The sequence below is a fragment of the Phyllobates terribilis genome, unplaced genomic scaffold (genome assembly GCF_046119375.1).
Source record: "Phyllobates terribilis strain yellow unplaced genomic scaffold, ASM4611937v1 Scaffold_9__5_contigs__length_417890890, whole genome shotgun sequence".
In the NCBI taxonomy this organism is placed as follows: Eukaryota; Metazoa; Chordata; class Amphibia; order Anura; family Dendrobatidae; genus Phyllobates; species Phyllobates terribilis.
The window spans coordinates 209,714,070-209,740,588 of record NW_027362769.1 but is presented as its reverse complement, the minus strand read 5'-3'; the positions used below and the strand labels follow the sequence as shown (position 1 = coordinate 209,740,588).

At 47.4% G+C, this 26,519-nt stretch overlaps 1 protein-coding gene across 5 annotated transcripts in view; it reads left to right on the top strand.

Moving 5' to 3' along the window:
* LOC141162016 (uncharacterized) overlaps positions 1-26,519 on the top strand; it is an 80,911-nt gene that overhangs the window by 24,846 nt on the left and 29,546 nt on the right. For all 5 annotated transcript variants that reach the window (XM_073647636.1, XM_073647635.1, XM_073647634.1 and 2 more), the window contains one exon: positions 20,183-20,261. In XM_073647636.1, the coding sequence (XP_073503737.1) occupies positions 20,183-20,261 (79 nt within the window). The remainder of the gene's footprint in view (positions 1-20,182; positions 20,262-26,519) is intronic.

The following is a 26,519-nucleotide window of genomic DNA, read 5'->3' as shown; positions in this document are numbered from 1 at the left end:
TCAGGGGGCCACACATACCAAGATTGGGGGGTGTGGGGACCATGCATACCAGGATTGGGGGGTGAGGAGACCATGCATACCAGGATTGGGGGGTGAGGAGACCATGCATACCAGGATTGGGGGGTGAGGGGACCATGCATACCAGGATTGCGGGGTGAGGGAACCATGCATACCAGGATAGGAATGCGGGGCACCATGCATACCAGGATAAGGATGAGGGGTGCCATGCATACCGGGATTGGGGGTAAGGGGTGCCATGCATATTGGGGGTGAGGGGTGCCACGCATACCGGGATTAGGGGTGAGGGGTGCCAACCATACCGGGATAGGGGTGAGGGGTGCCATGCATACCGGGATGGGGGTGAGGGATGCCATGCATACCGGGATAGGGGTGAGGAGTACCACGCATACCGGGATTGGGGATGAGGGGTGCCACGAATACCAGGATTGGGGATGAGGGGTGCCACGCATACCAGGATTTGGGGTGCCACGCATTCCAGGATTGGGGATGAAGAGTGCCATGCATACCAGGATTAGGGGATGAGGGAGCCATGCATACCAGGATTGGGGGATGAGGGGTGCCATGCATTCCAGGATTGGGGATGAGGGGTGCCATGCATACCAGGATTAGGGGATGAGGGGTGCCATGCATACCAGGATTAGGGAATGAGGGGTGCCATGCATTCCAGGATTAGAGGATGAGGGGTACCATGCATTCCAGGATTGGAGATGAGGGGTGCCATGCATACCAGGATTAGGAGATGAGGGGTGCCATGCATACCAGGATTGGGGGTGAGGGGTGCCATGCATACCAGGATAGGATGATGGAGACAGGATGGGGGCAGCGCAAATACCAGGAGGGGGGCAGCACATGCCAGCATGGGAGACCATATACCAATAAAAATGCTCGCCACCCGGGCGTAGAACGGGTTCAATGGGTAGTCTATAATATAACCGGGGATGCATGTCTCTGTCTGAAGCCTCGATAGACTGCGCATGCGCGACGCGCAGTCTGGCTCCAGACAGAATCACGCATCCAGCCGTTACAGGTAAGAGGAGTGTGTATGGTGCCGGAGATCACGGTATGCGTAGGCACTGAACGGGGGGGAGGGGGGATGAGGGGTGCCATGCATTCCAGGATTGGGGATGAGGGGTGCCATGCATACCAGGATTAGGGGATGAGGGGTGCCATGCATACCAGGATTAGGGGATGAGGGGTGCCATGCATACCAGGATTAGGGGATGAGGGGTGCCATGCATTCCAGGATTAGGGGATGAGGGGTGCCATGCATTCCAGGATTGGGGATGAGGGGTGCCATGCATACCAGGATTGGGGGGTGAGAGGACCATGCATACCAGGATTGGGGGGTGAGGGGTATCACGCATACCAGGATTGGGGGGCGAGGGGACCATGCATACCAGGATGAGGGGTACCATGCATACCAGGATTGGGGGGTGAGGGGGACCACGCATACCAGGATTGCGGGGTGAGGGAACCATGCATACCAGGATAGGAATGCGGGGCACCATGCATACCGGGATAGGGGTGAGGAGTACCACGCATACCGGGATTGGGGATGAGGGGTGCCACGCATACCAGGATTGGGGATGAGGGGTTCCACGCATTCCAGGATTGGGGATGAGGAGTGCCATGCATACTAGGATTAGGGGATGAGGGGTGCCATGCATACCAGGATTAGGGGATGAGGGGTGCCATGCATTCCAGGATTAGGGGATGAGGGGTGCAATGCATTCCAGGATTGGGGATGAGGGGTGCCATGCATACCAGGATTAGGGGATGAGGGGTGCCATGCATACCAGGATTGGGGGTGAGGGGTGCCATGCATACCAGGATAGGATGATGGAGACAGGATGGGGGCAGCGCAAATACCAGGAGGGGGGCTGCACATACCAGCATGGGAGACCATATACCAATAAAAATGCTCGCCACCCGGGCGTAGAACGGGTTCAATAGGTAGTCTATAATATAACCGGGGATGCGTGTCTCTGTCTGAAGCCTCGATAGACTGCGCATGTGCGACGCGCAGTCTGGCTCCAGACAGAATCACGCATCCAGCCGTTACAGGTAAGAGGAGTGTGTATGGCGCCGGAGATCGCGGTATGCGTAGGCACTGAACGCATACCGCTATCTACGGCGCCATACTTACATACTTACCTGACCGGGAGGAGCGTCGCCGCGGCGCCGGAGACCAGGACAGGAGTTAGGCGTCGGATCGGCGCATGCACATAGCGCTATCCGTTACCATTTTACTGAAGACACATTTGCAGTGTGTCTTCAGCAAAATGGCACGGTGCTCCGGCGCCGCACTCCTCCCCCAGCCTCCGGCAGAACAGGACGCAGCAGCACTGGAGCACAGAGAACAAAGGTGAGTATAACTGTTTCTTTTTTTGGAATGAGGGGGCCACATATACCAGGATTGGGGGGTGAGCGGGCCACACATACCAGGATTGGGGAGTGAGGGGGCCACACATACCAGGATTGGAGGGTGAGGGGACCATGCATACCAGGATTGGGGGGCGAGGGGTACCACGCATACCAGGATTGGTGGGTGAGGGGACCATGCATATGAGGATTGGGGGGTGAGGGGGCCACACATACCAGGATTGGAGGGTGAGAGGGCCAGACATACCAGGATTGGAGGGTGAGGGGGCCACTTATACCAGGATTGTGGGGTGAGGGGACCATGCATACCAGGATTGTGGGGTGAGGGGATCATGCATACCAGGATGATGGGTACCACACATACCAGGATTGGGGGGTGAGGGGACCATGCATACCAGGATTGGTGGGTGAGGGGACCATGCATATGAGGATTGGGGGGTGAGGGGGCCACACATACCAGGATTGGAGGGTGAGAGGGCCACACATACCAGGATTGGAGGGTGAGGGGGCCACATATACCAGGATTGGGGGATGAGGGGCCCATGCATACCAGGATTGCATGGTGAGGGGACTATGCATACCAGGATTGGGGGGGTTAGGGGTACCACACATACCAGGAGGGGGGTGAGCGGTACCACACATACCAGGATTGGGGTGTGAGGGGACCATGCATACCAGGATGAGGAGTACCTCACATACCATTATTGGAGGATGAGGGGCCCATGCATACCAGGATTGGGGGGTGAGGGGACCATGCATACCGGGATTGGGGGGTGAGGGGACCATGCATACCAGGATTGGGGGGTGAGGGGACCATGCATACCAGGATTGGGGGGTGAGGGGACCATGCATACCAGGATTGGGGGGTGAGGGGACCATGCATACCAGGATTGGGGGGTGAGGGGTGCCATGCATACCAGAATAGGGTTGAGGCGTACCATATATACCAGAATAGGAATGCGGGGTACCAGGATGAGGGACGGGGTGCCATGCATACCAGGATGAGGGGTATGATGCATACCAGGATAAGCATGAGGGGTGCCATGAATACCAGGATAAGGATGAGGGGTGCCATGCATACTAGGATGAGGGATTGGGTGCCATGCATACTAGGATGAGGGATTGGGTGCCATGCATACCAGGTTTCTGGGATGAGGAGGCCATACATACCAGAATTGGGATGAGGGGTGCCATGTATACCAGGATGAGGGGTACCATACATACCAGAATAGGGATGAGGGGTACCATGCATACCAGGATAGGGATGAGGGGTACCATACATACCAGGATAGGGATGAGGGGTACCATGCATACCAGGGTTGGGGATGAGGGGTGCCATGCTTACCAGGATTGGGCATGAGGGGTGCCATGCATACCAGAATTGGGCATGAGGGGTGCCATGCATACCAGGATTGGGCATTAGGGGTACCATGCATACCGGAATTGGGCATGAGGGGTGCCATGCATACCAGGATTGGGCATTAGGGGTGCCATGCATACCAGGATTGGGCATGAGGGGTGCCATGCATACCAGGATTGGGCATGAGGGGTGCCATGCATACCAGGATTGGGGATGAGGGGTGCCATGCATACCGGGATTGGGGATGAGGGGTGCCATGCATATCAGGATTCGGATGAGGGGCTATGCATACCAGGATAGGAATGAGGGGCCATGCATACCTGAATAGGGATGAGGGGTACCATGCATACCAGGATAAGGATGAGGGGTGCCATGCATACTGGGATGAGGGATTTGTTGCCATGCATACCAGGTTTCTGGGACGAGGAGGCCATACATACCAGAATTGGGATGAGGTGTGCCATGCATTCCAGGATGAGGGGTACCATACATACCAGAATAGGGATGAGGGGTACCATACATACCAGGATAGGGATGAGGGGTACCATGTATGCCAGGATAGGGATGAGGGGTACCATGTATACCAGAATTGGGGATGAGGGAGCCATGCATACCGGGATTGGGCATGAGGGGTGCCATGCATACCGGGATTGGGCATGAGGGGTGGCATGCATACCGGGATTGGGCATGAGGGGTGCCATGCATACCAGGATTGGGCATGAGGGGTGCCATGCATACCAGGATTGGGCATGAGGGGTGCCATGCATACCGGGATTGGGCATGAGGGGTGGCATGCATACCGGGATTGGGCATGAGGGGTGCCATGCATACCGGGATTGGGCATGAGGGGTGCCATGCATACCAGGATTGGGCATGAGGGGTGCCATGCATACCAGGATTGGGCATGAGGGGTGCCATGCCTACCAGGATTGGGGATGAGGGGAGCCATGCATACCAGGATTGGGGATGAGGGGTACCATGCATACCAGGATGAGGGATGAGGGGTACCATGTATACCAGAATTGGGGATGAGGGAGCCATGCATACCAGGGTTGGAGATGAGGGGTGCCATGCATACCGGGATTGGGCATGAGGGGTGTCATGCATACCGGGATTGGGCATGAGGGGTGCCATGCATACCAGGATTGGGCATGAGGGGTGCCATGCCTACCAGGACTGGGGATGAGGGGAGCCATGCATACCAGAATAGGGATGAGGGGTACCATGCATACCAGGATGAGGGATGAGGGGTACCATACATACCAGGATAGGGATGAGGGGTACCATGCATACCAGGGTTGGGGATGAGGGGTGCCATGCTTACTGGGATTGGGCATGAGGGGTGCCATGCATACCGGGATTGGGCATGAGGGGTGCCATGCATACCAGGATTGGGCATGAGGGGTGCCATGCATACCAGGATTGGGCATGAGGGGTGCCATGCCTACCAGGATTGGGGATGAGGGGAGCCATGCATACCAGGATTGGGGATGAGGGGTGCCATGCATACCAGGATTGGGGATGAGGGGTGCCATGCATACTGGGATTGGGGATGAGGGGTGCCATGCATACCAGGATTCGGATGAGGGGCTATGCATGCCAGGATAGGGATAAGGGGCCATCCATACCAGGATGGGGATGAGGGGTGCCATGCATACCAGGATGTGGGTGAGGGGTGCCATGTATACCAGGATGTGGATGAGGGGCTCATGCATACCAGGATGAGGGATACCATACATACCAGGATAGGGATGAGGGATGGGGTACCATGCATACCAGGATAGGCTTGAGGAGTACCACACATACCAGGATTGGGGATGAGGGGTGCCACGCATACCTGGATTGGGGGTGAGGGGTGCCACGCATACCAGGATTGGGAATGAGGGGTGCCATGCATACCAGGATTGGGGGTGAGGGGTGCCATGCATACCAGGATTGTGGGTGAGGGGTGCCATGCATACCAGGATTGGAGGTGAGGGGTGCCATGCATACCAGGATGGGGATGAGGGGTGCCATGTATACCAGGATTGGGAATGAGGGGTACCATGCATTCCAGGATTGGGGGTGAGTGGTGCCATGCATACAAGGATTGGGGGTGAGGGGTGCCATGCATACCAGGATAGGATGGTGGGGACAGGATGGGGCAGCACAAATACCAGGAGGAGGGCAGCACATACCAGCATGGGAGACTATATACCAATAAAAAAGCTCGCCACCCGGGCGTAGAACGGGTTCAATAGCTAGTAGATATATATTTTAACACTCTATCTATATTTTGCCCTATGCACAGCCATTTTATTTAAGATTGAGTATTTTTTGACCATGTATTTTATACCCATTTATATGTGTTATGTTTTTCCACTATTTTCCGTAGTATGATTCTCTCCATTTTTAATATTGTCTTTTATGTCATTTTTTGTATGTTCTAAATAAACTGAATCCATAGTATATTCCTTATTGAGTGGCTATTAGAGATGAGCGTTGTTCTACTCGAACTGTTCGCCAATCTCAAATTCGAGCTGTTTTGGGCGGTGTTCGAGCCGTTCGGCGAACACGAACAATTTGAGAAAAATTCGGCTGTTCGAGGTTATGTTCGATAACTGTTCGTGCACCAAAATCATAACTGGATTTTTTCTCAGTAATGATGAAAATTAATGTTAATACGCAGTTTGAGTGTACAGCGGGGTGGGGGGAGGGGCAGGGGATGGATCTCTGCAGGAACAATGAAGATCTCCATTTTTTTTTCTCTTTCCCGCATTTACAGTGGGGAGGTGCAATCTGTCAGCCTATCAGCAGCGCACACACGGAGCGAAGTGCTTTTTTTCACACAAGCAAGGGCATGTGTCATTGGCAGTGTATGTCACATGTCCTTGCCCTATAAGACCAAGCCATTTTCCCCGTCGCCACCATTTTCTCACTGCTGCAGCTGCGTGTTAGACGGCACCGCTGTTGCTGTGTGCGCTATACCTTGTTAATTTCAAGCCAATTTTCGCACAAATCTACAGATAGCTTGGGAGTAGGGAATAGTTGTGATTGCAGTCCTTTTAAGGACTAGGTCACAGCATTTCCTACGACTTTTATCAGGCAGGTCTGTGCTCTTAAATAGATAGATTGTGGGAGTAAAGACTAATTGTAATTGGAGTCCTTTTCAGGACTAGGTTACATCAGTTCCTATCAGTTTTTGCCAGGCAGGTCTGTGCCAGTGCTGTGCAAGTTTTTTTCACAGCATTTGGCTGAATCTAGCAAAGCTAATCCTTTTTGGCCTATTGCAGAGTGTGTTAGTCAGTGGAGTAGCCTATCTGTGTTGCAAGATATACCACCTGTGTATAGAATACCATTTTTTTTACTGCACCTAGTGAAGTAAAATCTTTTGGGCATAGCATCATTCTATTAGTCCATCTATACTGACCTCCATCAGGTTGCAAACTGCATATATTTTTTTCTTCATCTACCTCTGAAAAAATATTGGGCTTCTAGCTGTGTGTGGGACTTGTTCTATTAATCCATCTATACAGACCTCCATCAGGTTGCAAACTGAATATATTTTTTTCTGCATCTACCTCTGAAAAAATATTGGGCTTCTAGCTGTGTGTGGGACTTGTTCTATTAATCCATCTATACAGACCTCCATCAGGTTGCAAACTGAATATATTTTTTTCTGCATCTACCTCTGAAAAAATATTGGGCTTCTAGCTGTGTGTGGGACTTGTTCTATTAATCCATCTATACAGACCTCCATCAGGTTGCAAACTGAATATATTTTTTTCTGCATCTACCTCTGAAAAAATATTGGGCTTCTAGCTGTGTGTGGGACTTGTTGTATTAGTCCATCTATACTGACCTCCATCAGGTTGCAAACTGAATATATTTTTTTCTGCATCTACCTCTGAAAAAATATTGGGCTTCTAGCTGTGTGTGGGACTTGTTCTATTAATCCATCTATACAGACCTCCATCAGGTTGCAAACTGAATATATTTTTTTCTGAATCTACCTCTGAAAAAATATTGGGCTTCTAGCTGTGTGTGGGACTTGTTCTATTAATCCATCTATACAGACCTCCATCAGGTTGCAAACTGAATATATTTTTTTCTGCATCTACCTCTGAAAAAATATTGGGCTTCTAGCTGTGTGTGGGACTTGTTCTATTAATCCATCTATACAGACCTCCATCAGGTTGCAAACTGAATATATTTTTTTCTGCATCTACCTCTGAAAAAATATTGGGCTTCTAGCTGTGTGTGGGACTTGTTCTATTAATCCATCTATACAGACCTCCATCAGGTTGCAAACTGAATATATTTTTTTCTGAATCTACCTCTGAAAAAATATTGGGCTTCTAGCTGTGTGTGGGACTTGTTCTATTAATCCATCTATACAGACCTCCATCAGGTTGCAAACTGAATATATTTTTTTCTGCATCTACCTCTGAAAAAATATTGGGCTTCTAGCTGTGTGTGGGACTTGTTCTATTAATCCATCTATACAGACCTCCATCAGGTTGCAAACTGAATATATTTTTTTCTGCATCTACCTCTGAAAAAATATTGGGCTTCTAGCTGTGTGTGGGACTTGTTCTATTAATCCATCTATACTGACCTCCATCAGGTTGCAAACTGAATATATTTTTTTCTGCATCTACCTCTGAAAAAATATTGGGCTTCTAGCTGTGTGTGGGACTTGTTGTATTAGTCCATCTATACTGACCTCCATCAGGTTGCAAACTGAATATATTTTTTTCTGCATCTACCTCTGAAAAAATATTGGGCTTCTAGCTGTGTGTGGGACTTGTTCTATTAATCCATCTATACAGACCTCCATCAGGTTGCAAACTGAATATATTTTTTTCTGCATCTACCTCTGAAAAATATTGGGCTTCTAGCTGTGTGTGGGACTTGTTGTATTAGTCCATCTATACTGACCTCCATCAGGTTGCAAACTGAATATATATTTTTCTTCATCTACCTCTGAAAAAATATTGGGCTTCTAGCTGTGTGTGGGACTTGTTCTACTAATCCATCTATACAGACCTCCATCAGGTTGCAAACTGAATATATTTTTTTCTGCATCTACCTCTGAAAAAATATTGGGCTTCTAGCTGTGTGTGGGACTTGTTCTATTAATCCATCTATACAGACCTCCATCAGGTTGCAAACTGAATATATTTTTTTCTGCATCTACCTCTGAAAAAATATTGGGCTTCTAGCTGTGTGTGGGACTTGTTCTATTAATCCATCTATACAGACCTCCATCAGGTTGCAAACTGAATATATTTTTTTCTGCATCTACCTCTGAAAAAATATTGGGCTTCTAGCTGTGTGTGGGACTTGTTGTATTAGTCCATCTATACTGACCTCCATCAGGTTGCAAACTGAATATATTTTTTTCTGCATCTACCTCTGAAAAAATATTGGGCTTCTAGCTGTGTGTGGGACTTGTTCTATTAATCCATCTATACAGACCTCCATCAGGTTGCAAACTGAATATATTTTTTTCTGCATCTACCTCTGAAAAAATATTGGGCTTCTAGCTGTGTGTGGGACTTGTTCTATTAATCCATCTATACAGACCTCCATCAGGTTGCAAACTGAATATATTTTTTTCTGCATCTACCTCTGAAAAAATATTGGGCTTCTAGCTGTGTGTGGGACTTGTTCTATTAATCCATCTATACAGACCTCCATCAGGTTGCAAACTGAATATATTTTTTTCTGCATCTACCTCTGAAAAAATATTGGGCTTCTAGCTGTGTGTGGGACTTGTTGTATTAGTCCATCTATACTGACCTCCATCAGGTTGCAAACTGAATATATTTTTTTCTGCATCTACCTCTGAAAAAATATTGGGCTTCTAGCTGTGTGTGGGACTTGTTCTATTAATCCATCTATACAGACCTCCATCAGGTTGCAAACTGAATATATTTTTTTCTGAATCTACCTCTGAAAAAATATTGGGCTTCTAGCTGTGTGTGGGACTTGTTCTATTAATCCATCTATACAGACCTCCATCAGGTTGCAAACTGAATATATTTTTTTCTGCATCTACCTCTGAAAAAATATTGGGCTTCTAGCTGTGTGTGGGACTTGTTCTATTAATCCATCAATACAGACCTCCATCAGGTTGCAAACTGAATATATTTTTTTCTGCATCTACCTCTGAAAAAATATTGGGCTTCTAGCTGTGTGTGGGACTTGTTCTATTAATCCATCTATACAGACCTCCATCAGGTTGCAAACTGAATATATTTTTTTCTGCATCTACCTCTGAAAAAATATTGGGCTTCTAGCTGTGTGTGGGACTTGTTGTATTAGTCCATCTATACTGACCTCCATCAGGTTGCAAACTGAATATATTTTTTTCTGCATCTACCTCTGAAAAAATATTGGGCTTCTAGCTGTGTGTGGGACTTGTTCTATTAATCCATCTATACAGACCTCCATCAGGTTGCAAACTGAATATATTTTTTTCTGCATCTACCTCTGAAAAAATATTGGGCTTCTAGCTGTGTGTGGGACTTGTTGTATTAGTCCATCTATACTGACCTCCATCAGGTTGCAAACTGAATATATATTTTTCTTCATCTACCTCTGAAAATATATTGGGCTTCTAGCTGTGTGTGGGACTTGTTCTATTAATCCATCTATACAGACCTCCATCAGGTTGCAAACTGAATATATTTTTTTCTGCATCTACCTCTGAAAAAATATTGGGCTTCTAGCTGTGTGTGGGACTTGTTCTATTAATCCATCTATACAGACCTCCATCAGGTTGCAAACTGAATATATTTTTTTCTGCATCTACCTCTGAAAAAATATTGGGCTTCTAGCTGTGTGTGGGACTTGTTCTATTAATCCATCTATACAGACCTCCATCAGGTTGCTAACTGAATATATTTTTTTCTGCATCTACCTCTGAAAAAATATTGGGCTTCTAGCTGTGTGTGGGACTTGTTCTATTAACCCATCTATACAGACCTCCATCAGGTTGCAAACTGAATATATTTTTTTCTGCATCTACCTCTGAAAAAATATTGGGCTTCTAGCTGTGTGTGGGACTTGTTGTATTAGTCCATCTATACTGACCTCCATCAGGTTGCAAACTGAATATATTTTTTTCTGCATCTACCTCTGAAAAAATATTGGGCTTCTAGCTGTGTGTGGGACTTGTTCTATTAATACATCTATACAGACCTCCATCAGGTTGCAAACTGAATATATTTTTTTCTGCATCTACCTCTGAAAAAATATTGGGTTTCTAGCTGTGTGTGGGACTTGTTGTATTAGTCCATCTATACAGACCTCCATCAGGTTGCAAACTGAATATATTTTTTTCTGCATCTACCTCTGAAAAAATATTGGGCTTCTAGCTGTGTGTGGGACTTGTTCTATTAATCCATCTATACTGACCTCCATCAGGTTGCAAACTGAATATATTTTTTTCTGCATCTACCTCTGAAAAAATATTGGGCTTCTAGCTGTGTGTGGGACTTGTTCTATTAATCCATCTATACAGACCTCCATCAGGTTGCAAACTGAATATATTTTTTTCTGCATCTACCTCTGAAAAAATATTGGGCTTCTAGCTGTGTGTGGGACTTGTTGTATTAGTCCATCTATACTGACCTCCATCAGGTTGCAAACTGAATATATTTTTTTCTGCATCTACCTCTGAAAAAATATTGGGCTTCTAGCTGTGTGTGGGACTTGTTCTATTACTCCATCTATACAGACCTCTATCAGGTTGCAAACTGAATATATTTTTTTCTGCATCTAGCTCTGAAAAAATATTTGGCCTTCTAGCAGTGTGTGGGACTTTCTCTATTAGTCCATCTATACTGACCTCCATCAGGTTGCAAATTGAATATAATTTTTTTCTGCATCTAACCCAGCCAATAGTTTTGGCCTAATACCACAGTTTGGCCACTCAGCTCTGCTCGGTTCCCATCCATTGTTTTTTTGTGCAAACAACTCCAGAGTTGTTAATTAGTTAACCACCAAAATGAGTGGAAAAAGGCCTGCTGCTGGTGGAAAGGGGAATAGGCGTGTTGGGAAGGGGAAAAAAGGTTGTGTCCGTGGGGTAGGTGTTAAAGCAACAGTAACATCTGCAGAAGAAAGACCATCTTCCAGCCAAACTAAAATGTCTACTTCTTTTAGCGGACAATGTGATAAGATCCCTTTCTTACGGCCACGCCAATCGCTACAAATTCCAGATGAGGCACAAAAACAGCAGGTGCTTCAACGGATATCAAGTGCTTCTTTAAGTGGGCTCTCCTCCACATCAACTTCAACATCACAAATACTCCAGTCCTCAAAGGTGTCACCCCAATCGCACTTGCTTCCTCACAGCTCCCAAATCTCCAGCTGCCCGTCTGAGTATGAGGTAGAACAGATGGTTGAGTCTGCAGAGCTGTTTACTCATACTATAGCCTGGGAATCAGAGGTCGACTCCAGCGCTTCTGTGAATCCAGACGAGGAAATGATCTGCACTGATGCCCAGAATCTTTATGAGTCGGATCCAGGACCAGACGCAGAAGGTTCTGACCATAATGTAGACCCTCATTCCCAAACTGTAACTCCTGTTGGTGGAGACAATGAGGAAGACGATGATAAGACTCAAATACCTGATTGGAGCGACAACTTTAGTTTTTTGTCAGGGCAGGAACAGGTTGGCTCTGAGGACGACGGGTGTGATAACGCACAGGGTGATGATGATGAGGTTGGAGATCCCACTTACTGTCAACCCACAGTCAGCCAAGAGATGAGGTCAGCAGAGGAGGTGGAGGAAGATGCTAGTGACGACGAGGTCAGGTTGCGCCTTCCTGGACAGAGACGTAGTACTGGAAGCACGTCAACAACTGCATCCTCAAACACAACTCTGCCTCTCACCACAAGTCGTGGTGGCTCTTCAGGTCGCATGGGTGCTAAGCCTTGCATAGCCTGGGCATTTTTTCAGATCGATAAAGATGACCCAACTCGTGTTATCTGTAACATTTGTCAGCAAAAGCTAAGTAGAGGCCAAAAAATACATAGTTTGAGTACTTCATGCATGAACCGGCACATGGACATGAAGCATAAGTTGCAGTGGGAAGCTCAGTGTGCTACAATGCGGCCTAGCCGGCCGGGCCAACCACCGTCTGCCATATCTTGTGCATCCGCGGCCTCTTCATCCTCTGTGACTGGGGGGACAGCAGTCACACCTGTTTTGGGGCGCAGACCTGCCACCTCTTTACCCGCAACAGCCAGCGTGATTGGCAGGTCATCATTTTCTTTGGAGGTGGTAACACCAGCTGGTGTTGAGCGCTGTCCGACATCGATAGCACCACCTTTGGATCAAGGCAACCTAACATGTCCGCCTGCATCTTCCTCACAGACCGGCAGTTTGCCGGGGACACCCTTATCAACCCCGTCTAAGCACAATAGCCAGCCCTCGGTCCCTCAGATGTGGACAAGTAAAAGACCATTTCCTCCTAGCCATGAGAAAGCTAAGAGGTTGAATTTCACCATCTGCAAGTTCTTGGCTACAGAAATGCTGCCTTTCCGCCTGGTGGACACAGAGGATTTTCGAGACCTTATGTCCGTCGCAGTGCCCCAGTACCAGATGCCCAGTCGGCACTACTTCTCAAAGAAAGGTGTGCCTGCGCTCCACCAGCATGTCGCACACAACATCACCGCTTCTTTGAGAAACTCTGTGTGTGACAGGGTGCATTTCACCACAGACACTTGGACGAGTAGGCATGGACAGGGGCGTTACATGTCGCTGACTGGGCACTGGGTAACTATGGTGACAGCAGGACAAGGGGCTGCTGTCCAAGTCTTGCCGTCCCCACGAGTTGTGCGTCAATCCTCTTTATGTTAAAGTTCCTCCACTGCTTCTGCCTCCTCAACCTCCTCTCGGTCTTCCACCTGCACCCAAAGCCTGTCTGGTCATGCCACAAGCTTTCTAACTGCGCAGAAGGGATCCTGCACACCTCCTTACTATGCTGGCAGTAGGGCTCAACGTCATCAGGCGGTTTTTACATTGAAATGTCTGGGAAATGTGAGTCACACAGCTGAGGAGTTGTGGTCAGCTCTGGAGAACCAATTTCATGAATGGTTGTCTCCACTGTACCTGAAACCAGGGAAGGCCGTGTGCGACAATGCTGCAAACCTGGGTGCGGCCCTTCGCCGGGGCAATGTCACACACGTGCCTTGTATGGCTCACGTGTTGAACCTGGTTGTCCAGCAATTTTTAGCCCACTATCCCAGACTAGATGGCCTTCTGCAGAGGGCACGGTCGCTGTGTGCTCACTTTCGCCGTTCGCATCCCGCAGCTCAGCGACTTACATCTCTACAGAAGTCGTTGGGCCTGCCACTTCACCGGCTAAAATGCGATGTGCCTACCCGGTGGAATTCAACTCTGCACATGTTGCAGCGACTGTGGCAGCACCGACAAGCCCTGGTGCAATACGTTCTGACGTATAGCCTGGGCCAACGAGATCCAGAGGTGGGGCAAATCACGCTGGAGGAGTGGTCTCAGATCAGGGACCTATGCACCCTTCTGCACAGTTTTGAAATGGCGACGAAGATGTTTAGTGCTGACGATGCCATTATCAGCATGACTATTCCGGTGATTTACATGCTGGAGCACATGTTAAACAGAATTCGGAGTCAGGTGGTGGCACAAGAGGAGGTGGAGGAAGTAGAGGAGGAGGAGTTGTATGCGGAAGGGCTAACATCTGCAAGGTCCAGACGGTCGGCAGCACCAAGGCGGCAGGCATGTGAGGGTGGGGGAGATGGTTTTACCAGGGCGCATGGTAGCAGCCAAACTAGTGAGGAAGGTGCAGGAGCCCAGGAAGAAGTGGAGGACGAACTGATGGAAGACTCATCAGATGAGGGAGACCTTGATCACATTTCTGTTGTGCGAGGTTGTGGGGAGAGGACAGAGGAAGGAAGCATGATTGTTACCTCGCCACCAACACAACAGGGACTTGGTGCTCCTGGATGCGCAACACACATGAGTGCCTTCTTGCTGCACTACCTGCAACATGACCCTCGAATTGTGAGAATTATAAATAATCCTGACTACTGGGTTGCCACACTGTTAGATCCCCGGTACAAAAGTAAATTTGCAGAAATTATTCCTGCCATAGAAAGGGATGCACGCATGCAGGAGTATCAGCAGAGACTGTTGCAGAATCTTACATGTGCTTTTCCACAAAATACCAGTGGTGCACGTAGTGAATCTCACAGTTCCAACTTGCCAACCGTGGGACCGTCAAGTGTTCAGCACTCAAACCGTAACAGAACCACAGTATCTGCTGGTAACATCAATTTTGCGGAATCATTTCACCACTTTTTTAGCCCATCCTTTGCAAGGCCACAGGAGACAAGAAGTCTGACACATAGTCAACGCCTAGAGACGATGGTACAGGAGTATCTCCAAGTAAACATTGAAGCCACGACTGTGTCACTGGACCCTTGCTCTTTTTGGGCTTCCAATCTGGATAAATGGCCGGAGCTAGCCACTTATGCCTTGGAGATCTTGTCATGCCCCGCAGCCAGCGTTCTGTCTGAACGTGTGTACAGCGCTGCTGGTGGTGTGCTGACAGATAAGCGCACGCGGCTCTCCACTGATAATGTAGACAGACTCACGTTCAGAAAGATGAACAAATCATGGATCCGAAACGACTTTTCTACCCCTGTGTCATCCTGGGGAGAGTAAAAGCTTGATGATTGGTTAAAATCACCCTACCAACCGTTTTAAGCTTTCAAATTACTAATCATGTTTATCTGTATCTTGGCTGGAAAATAATTTGGGCTTTGTAGCAGTGTGCAGCACTGATTCTATTAGGCCATCTATAATAAGCTCCACCAGATTTAAAATTACTAATCATGTTTATCTGTATCTTGACTGGAAAATAATTTGGGCTTTGTAGCAGTGTGCAGCACTGATCCTATTAGGCCATCTATACTAAAGCTTCACCAGATTTAAAATTAATAATAATTTTTAGCTGCATCTAGCCCGGAAAATAATTTTGGGGCTCCGAGATGCGCAAGACACATAAGTGCCTTCTTGCTGCACTACCTGCAGCATGACCCTCATATTGTCAGAATTCGAAGTAATCATGACTACTGGGTTGCCACACTCTTAGATCCCCCAAACTTTTCGATCAACCTTTTCATTTTAATAAAGACCAAAAAAATGGTAATTTTTGAAATTATAAGCATTAGCAGGTTGTTAGAAACTGAAATCAAACAGTTTTCAACTCAAAACTTTATTCTAGGTGATGTTACATTTTCACATAGGACCCCTTGTTCGAAAGGAGCTTCTGAACTCTCTCGTCCATTGAATTTGTCAGGTTTTGGATGGTTTCTGCTTCAATTGTTTTGCATGAGGACAGAATACCCTCCCAGAGCTGTTGCTTAGATGTGAACTGCCTCCCGCCATCATAGACACTCCTTTTAATGATGCTCCAAAGGTTCTGAATGGGGTAGAGGTCAGGGGAGCATGGGGGTCACACCATAAGTTTGTCCCCTTTTATGCCCATATCAGCCAGAGATGCAGATGTTTTATGTGCAGCATGAGATGGTGCATTATCATGCAGAAAAATGATCTTGCTGTGAAATACACGGTTCTTCTTCTTGAACCATGGCAGGAAGTGCTGTTTGAGAAAATCCACATACATTATGGAGTTCATCTTTAGCGCCTTCAGGGATCCTAAAGGGGCCGACAATCTCTCTCCCCATGATTCCAGCCCAAAACATTACTCCACCTCCTCCTTGTTGGCGCTGTAGCCGTGTTTGCGTGGGGTGTCCATCAACCAGCCATCCTCCACTCCATCCATCTGGACCATCGAGCGCTGCACGGCACTCATCCGTGAACAAAACAGTTTTGAAATCAGTCTTCATGTAATGTTTGGCCCACTGGAGCCGTTTCTGCTTGTGTGAAGTGGATAGAGGAGGTCGACAGGATGGCGTATGCACAGCTGCAAACCTCTGAAGGACCCTGCATCTTGTTGTTCGGGGGACATTGGAGGCACAAGCAGCTTCAAAAACTTGTCTGCTGCTATGACAAGGCTTTTTTGCCGCTGCTCTTTCAACCTGACGTAATTGCCTGTAGGAAAGAGTCCTCAATTTGCCCTTATCAGCACGCACACGTGTGTACTGTGAATCAGCTACATACTTCTTGATTGCCAAGACACTTCATCCTGATCATCGCACAATGTTGATTGTAGTCATGCCTTGACCTAAACACTCCACAATTTGTTGCTTCTCAGCAGCCGACACATCCTTTTTCTTTCCCATTTTGGCAGAAAATGTAGGCTGCTTAATAATGTGAGACAGCCTTCTTAAGTAGTCTTGCCTTTCATTGGACACACCTGCCAAACTAATTAGCACAGGTGTCTGCAATTGCTTACAGTGATATAAAGAGCCCTGACACACATCACCATCAATGAGTTTAACTGACAAACAAACAAATTCTTCCCTTATCACTCCTAAACACTTTTTGCATAATAATTTGGAACACAGTGTACATGTGCTTTTCCACAAAACACCAGTGGTTCACGTAGTGAATCTTACAGTTCTAACTTGCCAACCGTGGTCTGTATGGAGTTGTTCAATAAAGGGCCCAAAATTAAGATAACATAGATGGGAGAGGTCTCTATGAATAGGAATTCATAAGTATTTGATACCCTGTGAGGGCCAGGCAAAGGGAAAGTTGGACTGGATGGAATCCTATATGGATTTGGGGAGGGAGACATCGAGGGCCTCAGACTTCGCTGCATTGATTTTAAAATTTGACCATGTAACAAAGTGATCTATTTCAGCCATAACAGCATGGATGGATATATGTGATTGAGTGATATATACTAGGACATCATCAGCAAATAGAGAGCACTTGTACTCGGTGCCTCCCACCTCAATCTACCTAATATTGGGGTTATGGCGAATTGATGAGAGCAGGTGCTCCGTCACTAGGATGTATAAGAGAGGGGACAGAGAACATCCCTGCCTTGTACCATTGGTGATTGTGAAAGGTGATGAAAATGTTCTGACGCGCCCCCTGGGCCTTGGGACACCCGGAGCCGGACCCTTTTTGGTGGATGCTGGTGGTTGTAGTCTCCGTGTCGGCAACCCGGTTCCGTGGCTCAGGGCGGTCAAACCAGTGGCGGAACTATTTATGTGGTTTTGATGTTTAAATGTCCGACTACGCCACCCGTGGATTGCGGTCAGAGTGAACCGCCGCTCCAGGGCAGACCGCTGAGGCTGGTGTTGTGGGTGCAGCAGAGCGTAGCATAACTCCCCACGGGAGGAGTATAGCCTCAGGGCAGTGTATGCGGAGGATGGGGGTGATGGTGCAGGGCAGCAGCAGTAATGACACGGAGTCAGTGATGCAGTCCAGGGCCTTTACTCACAGTTCTTATTATCCAGACCACGTCTGCAGGTAACGGCTGCCCACGTCGTACTGTGCTCACCAGGTGAGGGGCTCAGTCAACTCCCAGATAACTTTGGAGTGCTTCACAGGACCCCCTTTGTGTGTTCTTTGTCTGGCCTTTCTTACCAACCCTTCTGTCCGGCTGCCTCGGGCCTCCTCTTGGTAAACTTGGCGCCAGTTTCCCTGACCCTATGTGGTGCCTTCCTAGCGGGTGTAGCGAGGGGCTGCGCCACATAAAATGTCACAGCCTCCTGTTTCTAGCTGAGGGTCGTTTCCTGCCTCCACTAGTTTCGGGGACCGGTCTCCCCCTTTGGCCTGACCCCTCCACGCAGGTGGATTCGGGCGTGCGGTGGCGACTCGCCCGTCCGCACCCCTGAGATCCCTTCGTTCCTCGTTCCTGGAGCCTTCTCCGCTCCTCTTCCTTCCTTCTCCCTCTTCCAGGCCTGGGCCTCTGTTACTAGGCCCGCCTCCGGAGCAGAGCTCATGCAGAGCCCCTGCTCCCTGCCACTTCTGCTCAGACTTCTCTGCACTGAACTAAGATGGTGCCCACCTTTTATACTCCCTTCTCAATGCACCCAGGAACTGCTTCCTCCCTGCTCCTGCACTACAGGGTTCCCCTTCCTCAGTGTTCCCTCCCCCCACTCCAGCCAGGGACAGGGACTGTCGTGCCCATCTCAGGGGCATATTGGTCGCCCTGCCCCACGGCAATGTGGTGTAATGCATGCAGGTGTCGGGTCCTGATCCACACTACATCCTTACCTGAGAGTGAGATATCACACCTCTGGGTGAGGTGCAATACCTCTGTAGCAACCGAGCCCTCAGGGTGCTACAGTTCCATTTATCTTCAGCCTAGGTGACGTATTGCGATACAGGGCCGTGATTTTGGCTATAAAAGGGTCCCCTAGACCCCTACCCCAAGCTTTTTAAGAGAATCATATATGGCGTGCCAGGAGACTCTATGGAATGCTTTCTCAGCATCCAACGAGAGTATTTAATTACAAATTTTTAACTGCATCTAGCCCAGGAAATACTTTGTGCCTAGTAGCAGTGTCTGCTAGTCAGCGGATTATCCCGGCTGTTAAGCAAGCTACACCACCTGTAGTTTGGACACTTCATTTTTTCAAAGGAAATGCTTCGGGACCACGGGATACTCAGTGAAGAGCATCAGGAGGCACCCCAAGGCATAGGGGCTCGGACTGGCAGTAGGATGCCTTGCGGTGGACAGCCGAGCTCGATCCTTATAAAAGCTTTTTAACTGCAGCAGCTTTAGTGGACGCTACTGGAGCTGGAATTACGCGGCTGCTGGCATGAGACTTGCCCTCCAATAGATCCTTGTAAATGGATTTAAAGTGTATTTATTCAAATTAGAGAGACAATTTAAATTAAAAAGCTTAGAGCTGCCTCCACCACAGGGGGGCTCGCTCGACCCACCAGCGGACAGGCACCAGTATTGGGAGAGGGGGGCTGGCCGTCAGGGTTCACCGCGGCTCTGGCACAAACCCGGCGACACGGAGGTGGCACGGGCAGGAGCGGACTGAACGTGTCGGCTTCTCACTTTTTGGATTTTAGAAGGGCATGACATGCCTATATCTGTGTCTCCCCCTCCTTTTACTCCTCCACCTCTTTTCTTTTCGCATGACTATATGTACTTGTCACTTTTCCATGTGTTAGTTGTGTCTTCTGAGCAGTTTGTCAGCTTTTGGACACCTTTGAAGGTGTTTTCTATGTGTTTCTATGTGTTTTTGTTTGCCTGCCATTGGTTTTAACGGTGTTCGAAGGTGTTCGACGAACAGTTCGACGAACAGTTCGGCGAACACACGGGTGTTCGACGAACCGAACCGAACTCGAACACTACGGGGGTGGCTCAACACTAGTGGCTATGTGTTTTCTGTGGGCTCTACAATTGATTTCATTACCAAAGCTACTATATGCTCCGTCGTTGACATTGGAAGCCCCTCTTATAAAATTGTGGCCCCACCTACTGTACCATTTGCATTCTCTTACAGGCTTTTACTTTTCATGTCAAGGCTAAAGATGTTGGAGAAGTGACTGATTTATCCATAAGAATTAACAAAAAAGATAAAGGTAGGTCTATGGGATGGTACCAACCTGGCTATGACTATTCTGTAAAATTCTGCCATAAATAATTAGGAACACCTAGCCTGTATGAGCAGTTTTTCAGCAATACAGACAAGTGATATTGGTGCAGCAGGACAGCCGAGTCAGGGTTCAACTGTTGTTGAAGATGTAACCGTAGCTGGGCTGGAACACTAATGACAGATGTAGCAGAGCTGGGAAAGTAATGACTGTGGAGACTTAGATTAGAAGAGCAAAGGAACAGTGGAGTGAAGTTTCGACAGGACGCTACCAGCCTTAAACAAGTTGTACAGGTGTGTAGTTCAATCCTATGTGACTGCAGACTTCTGAGTCCTGAGAGTGTGCAGTGTAAGTATAAACAGAAAAAACTGACCGGCACTTCCAAAACAAGAAATAGGTGTGTACAGGTGCTTACTAGGAGCGGCTACCTCCATATATAACTAACAAACGAAGTAGCACACTGCAACGCTAAGTATGCAGACAAGAAATATATGAAATTTGAATAGCATTACTGCTGTAGAAAATAGAAATAAATGAGAAATCTTAGTGTTTGTTAGTTGTATATGAAGGTAGCTTCTCCTAGTAAGCACTAGTGTTGAGCGAGCATGCTCGACACTGCTCGGTACTCGCCCGAGCATCACGCTACTTGGGATGTTTGGCGAGCACCGAGCATTTCCGGGTTACTCGGGCGGGAGCTCGGGTCTCCGCCCTGCACGTTTGGCGCTCTTTACAGAGCCAATGAACATGCAGGGATTGCCAGCCAGTCACTGTAATGCTGCAACCATGTTGTTTGTGGGCATTACAGTGATTGGCTGGCCGCACAGCGTCACCTCGAGTATTTAACACCGGGCGCCGCCATCTTGGCCACAGTCGCTCCGGATCAGCCATTGTAGGGTCAGTGCTGCTGAGTTAGGGAGAGATATATAGTGCGAAATAGGTAGTGTAGGGTCTCTAAAGCCTGCCAAATCAAACAAGCAGTCCTTCTCAGGACTAATATCCATCCCAGATATCAGGCAGGCAGGCAGGCTGTATAGGAGACGCAGTGGTTATACCAGCAAACGCTGCATTACAGTCCTGTGTGCTCCTGTTGGTCAAATTGCTGGACTTATCACCCCGGTCTCAGGGGCCAGGAAATTTTTTTTTTTTTTTAATCTAAATCCTGTATTTATTTTTTTTCCTCAGTCAGACTGTCCAAATGCACATCTTATTAACCTTTTGGTATCCCCCCCCCCAAAAAAAAAAAAAATTGAATGTGTCTGTGACTGTTCAGACACCAATATATCTGTTTAAAAGATTCTGGTCTACGCCACATAACTATAACTGTGGTTTTGCAGTTCCACGGGTCAAACCTCTGTATTGTCCTGTTTTTGGCATTTTTTGCCGTAAAAAAAACTGTAATAGTGTCTCCCTGACTGGTCAGACACCAATATATCTGTTTAAAAGATTCTTGTGTACGCCACATAACTATAACTGTGGTTTTGCAGTTCCACGGGTCAAATTTCTGTATTATCTTGCTTTTGGCATTTTTTGCCGTAAAAAAAAACTGTAATAGTGTCTCCCTGACTGATCAGACAGCAATATATCTGTTTAAAAGAGTCTGGTGTAGGCCAGAAAAATAGAACTGTGGTTTTGCAGTCCCACTGGTCAAATCTCTGTATTATCCTGTTTTTGGCATTTTTTGCCGTAAAAAAAACTGTAATAGTGTCTCCCTGACTGTTCAGACACAAATATATCTGTTTAAAAGAATCAGGTGTACGCCACATAACTTTAACTGTGGTTTTGCAGTTCCACGGGTCAAATCTCTGTATTATCCTGTTTTTGGCATTTTTTGCCCTAAAAAAAACTGTAATAGTGTCTCCCTGACTGGTCAGACACCAATATATCTGTTTAAAAGAGTCTGGTGTACGCCACATAACTATAACTGTGGTTTTGCAGTTCCACGGGTCAAATCTCTGTATTATCCACTTTTGGGTCTTTTTTACATAAAAAAAACAGTTTGAGTGTGTTGCTGACTGTTCAGCCCCAAATATATCTATTTAAAAAAGTCTGGTATACGCCAGTAAATTAGAACTGTGGTTTTGCAGTTCCATGGGTAAAATCTCTGTATTATCCTGCTTTTTGCATTTTTTGCCGTAAAAACAGTAATAGTGTCTCCCTGACTGTTCAGACACCAATATATCTGTTTAAAAGAGTCTGGTGTAGGCCAGAAAAATAGAACTGTGGTTTTGCAGTTCCACTGGTCAAATCTCTGTATTATCCTGCTTTTTGCATTTTTTGCCGTAAAAAAAACTATAATAGTGTCTCCCTGACTGGTCAGACACCAATATATCTGTTTAAAAGAGTCTGGTGTACGCCATATAACAATAACTGTGGTTTTGCAGTTCCATGGGTCAAATCTCTGTATTATCCTTTTTTTGGCATTTTTTGCCGTAAAAAAAAAATGTAATAGTGTCTCCCTGACTGGTCAGACACCAATATATCTGTTTAAAAGAGTCTGGTGTACGCCACATAACTATAACTGTTGTTTTGTAGTTCCACGGGTCAAATCTCTGTATTATCCACTTTTGGGTCTTTTTTACATAAAAAAACAGTTTGAGTGTGTCGCTGACTGTTCAGCCCTAAATATATCTATTTAAAAAAGTCTGGTATACCCCAGTAAATTAGAACTGTGGTTTTGCAGTTCCACAGTTCAAATCTCTGTATTATCCAGCTTTTGGCCTGTTTTACGTAAAAAAAAACAGTAATAGTGTCTCCCTGTCTGTTCAGTCACAAATATATCTGTTTAAAAAATTCTGGTGTAGGCCAGACAAATAGAACTGTGGTTTTCCTCTTCCATGGTTCTAATCTCCTTTTTATTATCCTTTTTCCATTGATAGTGCGAGTGTAAGCTATTTTACTTCATTTACAATGGGCAAGGCGCGTGGCAAGGGACGTGGAACTGGACGTTCTGGTGATGGTGCGTGTAGAGGACGGGGCCGTGGCCAAGGTGAAAATGTGCCACAACCAACAGCCACACCTTCTCGCTCCCACTTCTTGACTGAATTACTAGGGAAGCACACTACAACACCAGTATTGCGAACTGATCAGTGTGGATAGAAGAGCTGTTTACTGGTCCATTTCCATACACCGCGTGCAGAATTATTAGGCAAATGCATATTTTGATCACTTTGATACTTTTTATACATGTTGTCCTACTCCAAACTGTAAAGGCTTGAGAGCCAACTACCAATTAAGTAAATCTGGTGATGTGCATCTCTGTAATGAGGAGGGGTGTTGTCTAATGACATCAACACCCTATATAAGGTGTGCCTAATTATTAGGCAACTACCTTTCCTTTGGCAAAATGGGTCAGAAGAGAGATTTGACGGGATCTGAAAAGTCCAAAATTGTGAGATGTCTTGCAGAGGGATGCAGCATTCTTGAAATTTCCAAACTTTTGAAGCGTGATCACCGAACAATCAAGCGTTTCATGGTAAATAGCCAACAGGGTCACAAGAAGCGTGTTGGCCAAAAAGGGCGCCAAGATGCCATTCGCCACCAGTTTTGCCATATATCAAAGCTGCAACATTACTGGAGGATCAAAAAGCATAAGGTGTGCGATACTCAGGGACATGGCCAAGGTAAGGAAGGCTGAAAAACGACCACCTTTGATCAAGAAACATAAGATAAAACGTCAAGAATGGGCCAAGAAATATCTTAAGACTGATTTTTCAAAGGTTTGATGGGCCAGATGGATGGGCCAGAGGCTGGATCAATAAAAGGCAGAGAGCTCCACTTCGACTCAGACGCCAGCAAGGTGGAGGTGGGGTACTGGTATGGGCTGGTATCATCAAAGATGAACTTGTGGGACCTTTTCAGGTTGAGGATGGAGTGAAGCTCAACTCCCAGACCTACTGCCAGTTTCTGGAAGACAACTTCTTCAAGCAGTGGTACAGGAAGAAGTCGGTATCGTTCAAGAAAAACATGATTTTCATGCAGGACAATGCTCCATCACATGCATCCAACTACTCCACAGCGTGGCTGGCCAGTAAAGGTCTAAAAGAAGAAAAAATAATGACATGGCCCCCTTGTTCACCTGATCTGAACCCCATAGAGAACCTGTGGTCCATCATAAAATGTGAGCTCTACAGGGAGGGAAAACAGTACACCTCTCAGAACAGTGTCTGGAAGGCTGTGGTGGCTGCTGCACGCAATGTTGATCGAAAACAGATCAAGCAACTGACAGAATCTATAGATGGAAGGCTGTTGAGTGTCATCATAAAGAAAGGAGGCTATACTGATCACTAATTTTTTTGTTTTTTGTTTTTGCATGTCAGAAATGTTTATTTCTAAATTTTGTGGACTGATAATAGTTTACCTGGTGAAAATAAACAAGTGAGATGGGATTATATTTGTTTTTTATTAAGTTGCCTAATAATTCTGCACAGTAATAGTTACCTGCACAAACAGATATCCTCCTAAAATAGCCAAATCTAAAAAAAAAACCACTCCAACTTCCAAAAATATTAAGCTTGGATATTTATGAGTCTTTTGGGTTGATTGAGAACATAGTTGTTGATCAATAATAAAAATAATCCTCTAAAATACAACTTGCCTAATAATTCTGCACACAGTGTATTTGTGCCCCTCGCCTGCTCCGCTTGAACTGGTGGAAGAGGAGATCCCATGTAGCGATGCCCAAATATTTGAACAGCCACGGCCACAGGAAGTCGACGCTGGCAATTTGTCACAAGAGGTGGACGATGACGAGACACAATTGCCACGAAGTGAGGAGGAGGATCATGGTGCGCAAGTGGAAGAGGAGGAGGTGGTGGATGATCTAGTAACTGACCCAACGTGGCAGGAGGACACGCAGAGCGAGGCCAGCAGCACACAGGGGGAGGGAGGCAGAGTACCCCAACAGGCTGGAAGAAGCAGTGTGGTGGCCGCACACAGAAGGCGGGCAACAGTTCCCCGTAACACCAACACGAGGGACGTTGCCATTACAACCTGTAGGTCTTCCTTTCTTAAAGACTCTGCTGATAACCCCAAAAAGGCCATTTGTACCACCTGCCATGCCAGCATCAGCAGGGGTGACAAAACTACCAGCCTGACCACCACCAGCATGATCAGGCACATGGCAGCAAAGCACCCGACTTTGTGGGGCGAACCCCAGGGTCCACGACCAGTGTCAGCGGGTGTCACCACTGCTTCTTCCGCTGTTGTGCGTGTGATAGAACCCCCTGTTGTGAGTGCAAGGCAATCCTCTGTCCATACTGCATGCAAAGATGCCCCCTCCTCTCAGTCTTCACTTGTTATGGCAGTTTCTCAAGAAACAGCATCAACGTCCACGTCCCACCGTAGCGTTCAATTGTCCATATCCCAGAGCTTTGAACGAAAGCGCAAATTCGCAGCCAACGCCCCACAGGACACAGGCCCTATGTCAGTCAGAGTTGCCCCCACAGTGTACAGCTCCTGCGCATCATCCTCCTCCTCCTCCTCATGTTCAGCCTCCATCTCAGATATCACCACATCAGTTACAAGCTGGAAGCACTGCAGTACTACCTCAGAGAAGCGGCAACAGGCTGTGCTGAAACTCATAAGCTTAGGTGATAAACCTCACACTGCTTGTGAGTTGTGGACAGCTGTGAAAGAGCAGGCAGATCTGTGGCTGAGACCGCTGAACCTACATCCAGGCATGGTCGTGTGTGACAATGGCCATAACCTGGTGGCGGCTCTGAGGCGAGGCGAGATCACACACGTACCATGCCTGGCTCATGTGCTTAACCTCGTGGTTCAGCGGTTTTTTAAACCGTACCCCGAGTTGCCAGATCTGCTCGTCAAAGTACGCCGCCTGTCAGCTCATTTTCGGAAGTCGGCTACAGCTTCCGCCGCCCTTGCTGTGTTGCAGCAGCGTTTGCAGCTTCGGGCACACCGACTGGTGTGTGATGTCCCCACACGTTAGAACTCTACCCTCCACATGTTGCAAAGGATTTGTGAGCAGAAAAGAGCAGTTGTGGAGTACCAGCTGCAACAAGGCCGTCGATATTCAGGTCAGACTCCACACATAAGACCTCAGGAGTGGACCTGGATGTCTGACATATGTACCATCCTGACAAACTTTGAGGAGTCCACCAAGATGGTGAGTGGCGATGACGCCATCATTAGCGACAGCTTCCCACTTGTCTGTCTTTTGCAACGCTCTCTGCAGAGAATTAAAGAGGAGGCATTGCAACCAGAGTATGATGAGATGGATCAAAAAGCCGT